Raw genomic sequence first — 6,887 nt, forward strand, 5'->3', positions numbered from 1 at the left:
CTAAGCTGACTCCATTGCAGTCAAGTACATAAGGCTTCCAACTACTTGTTTGAATAAAGTAGCATCCACTTTAGTCCTTGCATCATTTCTAGACAGCTGTGTTCTTGGAACAATTGGATTCTTGACTGCATTACAATCCTTCATGCCAAACCGAGGTAACACCTCCCGAGCATACTTCCTTTGACATATAAAAATTCCATGTGCATTCTGCAAAATTTCAACTCTAAGAAAATACCGAATCCTCCCTAGATCAGTCATGTCAAATTCTGACATCATGGAGCTTTTAAAATCATTACACATACTCCCATCATTTCCAGTGTATATTAAATCATTTACATATACACTAAAAATTAAAATTTTACCTCCTTCTGTTGATTTTGTAAACAATGTATGTTCATAAAAACATCTTTCAAATCCATTTCGCACAAAGTATGCTTCTATCTTACTGTACCAAGCTCTTGGTGCTTGTTTGAGCCCATAAAGTGCTTTTCTCAACTTGTACACCTTCTCTTCTTTACCCTTCTTCATAAATCCAGCTGTCTATTGTACATATATCTCTTCTTTGAGCTCTCCATGAAGAAATGCGCTTTTCACATCCAACTGAAAAATGTTCCAGCCATATTGTGCAGCCATTGAAAGTATTATGTGTATGGTGTCTAGTTTGGCAACTGGTGCAAATACCTTTGTGTAGTCCACTCCATAGTGTTGTGCATAACCTTTTGCTACTAACCTTGCTTTAAATTTGTCAATTTCTCCATTCTCTTTGAATTTGTTTTTGAATACCCATTTCACTCCAATTGGCTTTACTCCTTTTGGCAAATCAGTCAACTCCCATGTTTGATTCCTTTCTATTGCCTCCATCTCTTTTACCATTGCAACTCTCCACTTCTTTCTCTTAACAGCGTCTTCAAATGTCACTTGATCATCTTCAGTTACTAGCATTGCATTTGTATTATCATCATCTGATAAGCTTTCTCCTTCTTTATAATTTGTCATCCAAATCGGTTCTCTCATGTGCCTTTTAGCCCTCCCTTCAACTGGAATCTCAAGTGCTGGAATATGAGATTCGTTTCTAAAATTTGTTCCAGTACTTGGTGTCTCTGTTCCATGTTGCTGCTCCTCACTGTTTGCTTCATCTTCATGTTGGTCCTCAGTGTCATATTCTTCATTTCCCCCTAGTCAATAATGTCTTGTTGATTTTCTTCTTCATTCTGCTCCCAATTCCAATTTTTTGTTCTTCAAAGATTACATCTTTGCTGATTATAATCTTTCTGTTGACTGGATCAAATAATTTGTATGCCTTGGATTCATCACTGACTCCAAACAAAACACATTGCTTACTCTTGTCATCCAACTTAACCCGTTGCTGGTTTGGTGTATGAACATGAGCTAGGCAACCAAATACCCAAAAATAATCAACAAAAGGCTTTACTCCACTCCATGCTTCTTCAAGGGTTTTGTCCTGCACTACTACTGTGGGACTTCTATTCAGAATGTGAACACACCATTTTGTTGCTTCTGACCAAAAGTTTTTGGGAACTTGTCTCCCAATCAGCATTGAGCGAACCATATTCATGATGGTTTTGTTTTTCCTCTCAACAACCCCATTCTGCTGGGGAGTGCAGGCAGCGGTCAATTGTCTCCTTATGCCTTGGCTTCTACAAAATTCTTCAAACGCCTTGGAAGTAAATTCTCCTCCCCTGTCTGTTCGTAAGCAGATAATGCTTTCTCCAGCCTCTTTTTCAACCAGTGCTTTGAAACTTTTAAATAAAGAAAGAGTTTCTGATTTCTCACTCAAAAAATATGTCCAAGTTTTACATGATAAATCATCAATAAAACTCAGGATATATCTCTTGTTACTGCTTGATGTTGGCCGCATATGTCAGCATGAACTAGCTATAGCTTCTTTGATGCTCTCTATAGACTTTTCTTTGGCATTGCATTTCGGTGTTGTTTCCCTGCTAGACAATGTGCACAAATATTTCTGGGAGTTGTGATAGAAGACAACCCTTTCACCATTTGTTTAGAGACAAGAGGTTTTAAGCCATCATAGCTTAAATGTCCTAGCCGATTATGCCATAGTTGAGAATTATCCTCCAAATCCACCTGAAGACATGTTGTAGTTTCCGCTCCCATAGTTTCTATCAGCACAAACATTCTGTTTCCACTCATGTTTACTTCCATGATCATGCCTCTCTTAGAATGAACAATATTGCACTTGTTCTAAATTGTTATAATCAAGCCCTTTTCTTGAAGTTGTCCTATACTCAACAAATTATTCTTGAGTTTAGGAACATAATATACATGTGTGATTACATGTATAATCCCATTCCCAACCATCCGAACACTACCTTTCCCCTTCATAGCTATACGAGTATCATTACTAAGCCTTACTTTGTGCCGAAAGTTCTCATCTAATTCTGAGAACCACTCCTTGTTACTACTATGTTGTTGCTGCATCCCGAGTCTAAAAATCACTCATCCTTCTTCCCTTCTTTGCAATCTACGAAGGTCATTAACAATAACTCATCCTCTTGTTCCTCTTTATCTTCCATCTCAGCATAATTTACTTTCTTCTCCCACATAGGACATTCATATTGAAAATGTCCAAGCTTGTGGCATTTGAAGCATTCAACCTCAGCCTTGTTGAATGCCTGTCTTCCCATTCCTCTGCCTTAGAAAGACCCTTTACTTCTCTTTCTTCCTCTACCTTTTCCACTTTTCTCATCAGCCACAATCTGCATGACCTGCTCCTCTTCTGCTGGAGACATCATTCTCTGCTCATGAACCAATAGACTACTTTGTAGTTCGTCTATTGTCATGGTATCCATGTTGTTGGATTCTTCAATGGAGCACACCACGTAGTTAAACTTCGCTGTCATAGATCGCAAACTTTTTGTAGTTATGACACTCTCTTGCATATTTTCTTCACATGTTTTCATACTTTTGGCTATTTTCAACGTCCGAGCAAAGAATGAATTCACTAACTCTCCCCCCTTCATTTGCAGCATCTCAAAGTCTTTGCGTAAGGCTTGTAGCTGTGCTCGTTTCATTCGTGTTGAGCCCTGGAACTTCAGCTTCATCGAATCCCATATATTCTTAGACGTCTCATCATTTAGAATAGTGTCCAGAATTTCTCTATCAATTACTTGATAGAGATAATTATTTATCTTCAAGTCCTTCAGTTGTTGTTCTTCCATCGACTTGATTTCTGCTTCTGATGCGTTTGCTTTGTCTGGAAAAATGGAAATTCCATGTTCTGCCAAGTGCCAATATTCCTTTGATAGAAGGAAATTCTCCATTAACTTTTCCTAGTGATCATAATGCCCATCAAATTCAGAATTGTACATGTAAACAAATCGCCACAGTATCCAAACAAAATTTATACATGTAATCAACGGCCAATGTTTGCTTACGTATTTAATGGATTTTGCGATTTCTCAAGATTTCATCTAAACACTCACACTCACATGTGTTTCTCTCACTCAGATACCAAATTTTAAACACAATTAGGTAAGATATATTTAGATTTCTGTACCCGATTGTATTATTCAAACTGAAAGATGAATCACATCTATGTAAGAAATACTAGAGAATCACATCTATATAAGAAATGCTAGAATAAAAAAAAAGTGTCCCAACTCCACCCAAATCATGGGTGGTTTCCTAAATTTTAACTCTCACTCCAAAAAGAATAGGTCAACTTAATACTTGAAAACAACAAACAGAAATGGACAAAGTTATTCAACGGCCAACATTTTCTTCCGTTTGTGTCAGTTTTGAAACCCAGTTCAACAAATCGCCACAGTATCCAAACAAAAATTACTTCTTTCTTTTATTTGGTAACGGTAATAACATTTTGAAACCCAATCTTTAAAAGAGAATCTTGGATCTTATTAGGAGACCCCATTATTATGTGTCTTCCGCACTCACTTTGATATGTATTTCTATGGAGTACTGGACTGAGTCAGAGGTGAGGTACTTAGGGTTAGAATCGAGAAGGAAAGGGGATGAGCCGCTAGTTAACGTTCTGATGATAGAGCGTCGTCATCAACAATGGTGCAGTTCATTGTTTTCCGATGAATATGGACACAAGAAACTCTGCAAAAACAAAATATAAATCAAATTTCAATCAATGATACACTAGAGGAGAGAGGAAGAGAATGGTGCATTGGACTGGTGGAAGGACTAAGGAGATTCAGGGGTGGAGAAAGATTAACCGTGACTCCATGAGATAGAAAGGAGGAACAATTTGGGAAATTGGGGAAGAAAAAGAGAAAAAATTAAAAAAGAAAGATTAATATCAACTGTTAATTTTTAAACTACTAGATCCAGCGGGTGAAATTTACTTTCCCATATTGAGAGACCTAAAGAGGTCTCCCACACTAGCCGGCACATTTCCCTGTTTCGGGTTCTTTTAGAAAGAATTTCCCAAACTAGGGCTGTTTTGGAGGTATTTCCCAGGGGGTGCTCTTTTGTACGTAACTGGCCATGCATGGCGCCAGTGCTGATGGCGCCTTCAACAGGGACGAGCCACGTGGCCATGGAAGCGCCATTCCCAGCAGCGCTTCCCCTTTTACTGAGGTGGCTTTGGAAGCGCCAGCAGTAGTGGCGACTTGGTGAACGCGTAGCCCTAGGTTAGTTGCAGTGTTGCAGACTGGCCTGCAGCAGGGAAGCGCCAATGCTGGTTGCGACTTTGGAAGCGCCATTGGTTCCTGCGACTTGCATGAAAACGCCAATGGTGATGGCATTTGAAGGTGTTTAAATACCCAAACCAATCCCAGAGTCTTGTACATTTGTTCTGCGCTTTCCCTTTGAATATTTCACTTTCATTTTTGTAGCTTTGGCATTTTGGTGACTTTGGAAATTTCTGTGGTATGAAGCATTTTTTTTGAATTATATTAGCTTTTATGTTTTTTCTTCAGCGCTTTCCCTTTGAACATTTTGCTTTCGTTTTGGTAGCTTTGGAAATTTCTGTGGTATGAAGCATTTTTTTTAAAAAAATTATATTAGCTTTTATGTTTTTTCTTCAGCGCTTTCCCTTTGAACATTTTGTTTTCGTTTTGGTAGCTTTGGCATTTTGGTGGCTTTGGAAATTTCTGTGGTATGAAGCATTTTATTTTAAAAAAATTATATCAGCTTTTATGTTTAAAAGGCTTGTTAGTGTGTGTTTAAATGTAAAAAATAAACAGAAAAATTGTGTAACGATGTTTATTTGAAGAAAATATTTTGAACATGAAATTTGTATTATTTTTTTAATTAAATTAGGTTGGTGTTGATGAACGTTTGAACTTTGAATAAAAAAAATTATAGATGATATTTATTTGAAGTAAGTATTTTGAGTAAGATTTTTTTTAATATGAAGTTGTAGTATTTTTTAATTAGATTAGGTTGGTTTGTTGGTGTGTTAAAAATTTAGAAACGTTGAACTCGAAAGTGTTATTTGATGCTTTATTTTTTCTCGTACTACAAATATTTTATTATATTTGTAGTAATTTTGTAATTACCTTTTTCCATTTTAAAGTTATTAATGGTTAAGATTAATTATTTATACTACTAACTTCGTTAATGAATTATTAAATTTTCTGTTAAAAATGACTATGTTGAAATTGTTCATTTTTTATAAGTTTGTCCCATAAAATTAATTTGAAGTTAATTAAATTTTTTTAAAAGAGAAATTGAATGTGAAGTTCCAATAAAGAGATCTTTTGTGATTACATTTTATTAGTTTTGATTAAAATTTTTATAAAATCGTTTGTGTTATTTAAGTGTGTTGATGTGAAATTTATTTAAAGTTAATAATTTTAATTACATCTTGATTAGTTTAAAGTACTACATTGAAATTGTTAATTTTTTTAAAGTGTCTTAATGTGAAATTGATTTGAAGTTAATTTTTTTTTTTTAAATTAATTTTTATTTTGAAGTTTCAGTAATGACTTTTTGTGATACCCATTTTGTAATTTATTTGACGTGTTAAAATATTGTTTTTGTAGGTACACGATGAATTCGATTATAACAGTGTTGTATTTCAATGGAAGGGTATATGAAGATAATGATGGTGTAATATTTGAAGACAGTAAAAAAGCGATTCAGATTAAACGTGGAATTAGTTTCAATGCTTTGAAGAAAAAAATTGGAGATAAGGTAAAGTTACAAAATAATGAAATTATTTCTGCTATTAGCTGTAGATTTTTAGTGTCAGGAAAATATATTGCCTTGCAAATTTGTGATGACGAAGACATTGAAACAATGTTGGAAAGTTTTAAACAACAAGACTAAATGTCAGTTCTGGAATTGTACATAGAAAAGGATGTGGCTGGTGGTTCAATGTTTCATTCTGCCAATTCGCTTACATCATGTGGAAATTATTTATCTAATGATGAGACACAACCGACAACAAATATGAGCAATTTACATATTGACGAAGACGACGATGATGATGATGATGATGATGATGATTATCTTGTGTCTAACTCATACGTTGAAGAGTCTTTAGACGAAGATGACAGTGTTGACGATATATTTGATACAGACGATGAAGTCACTAACATTCCTCAACCAGTAAGAATTGTTCACCCAGCAGAAGGTATAATTTGTTGTATAAAAAAATTAGACAATTCATTTATTATTTGATGACAATTGTACTTAATGCTAAATAAGTATTATTTGATTTTTTATTTTATGTTGAACTGTTAGGTGCACAACGAATTGAAAATCCATTTTGGAATGATGCCTCACGTTATAACAATATCAACTGGAGTTATCCTGATGAGGAGGACATTTGCGGTTTGGAGATGCCGTCGATCTTTAATGTTGGCCAAGAATTATATGTTGGCATGGAATTGATAGTAAATATGCGGTCAAAAATGCAGTCAAACAATATGTTA

At 35.2% G+C, this 6,887-nt stretch overlaps 1 protein-coding gene across 1 annotated transcript; it reads right to left on the reverse strand.

Annotated features, from left to right (window-relative positions):
- LOC114405165 (uncharacterized mitochondrial protein AtMg00810-like) lies at positions 1 to 528 on the reverse strand. The gene is made up of 2 exons (XM_028367808.1): positions 363 to 528; positions 1 to 266 (listed from the first exon to the last, which is right to left on the reverse strand). The coding sequence occupies exons 1-2, from the start codon at positions 526 to 528 to the stop codon at positions 1 to 3; spliced, it is 432 nt and encodes a 143-aa protein (XP_028223609.1).
- Between the last annotated feature and the right edge of the window lie 6,359 nt (positions 529 to 6,887).

Source organism: Glycine soja, chromosome 3, assembly GCF_004193775.1.
Source record: "Glycine soja cultivar W05 chromosome 3, ASM419377v2, whole genome shotgun sequence".
Lineage (NCBI taxonomy): Eukaryota > Viridiplantae > Streptophyta > Magnoliopsida > Fabales > Fabaceae > Glycine > Glycine soja.

What these genes read in the sequence shown, in the direction of transcription:
- LOC114405165 (XM_028367808.1), bottom strand. Translation starts at nt 528, where the DNA reads ATGAAGAAGGGTAAAGAAGAGAAGGTGTACAAGTTGAGAAAAGCACTT. An exon ending in TACAAAATCAACAGAAGGAG is followed by an intron (nt 267 to 362) that starts GTAAAATTTTAA and finishes CCATGATGTCAG; the next exon opens with AATTTGACATGACTGATCTA.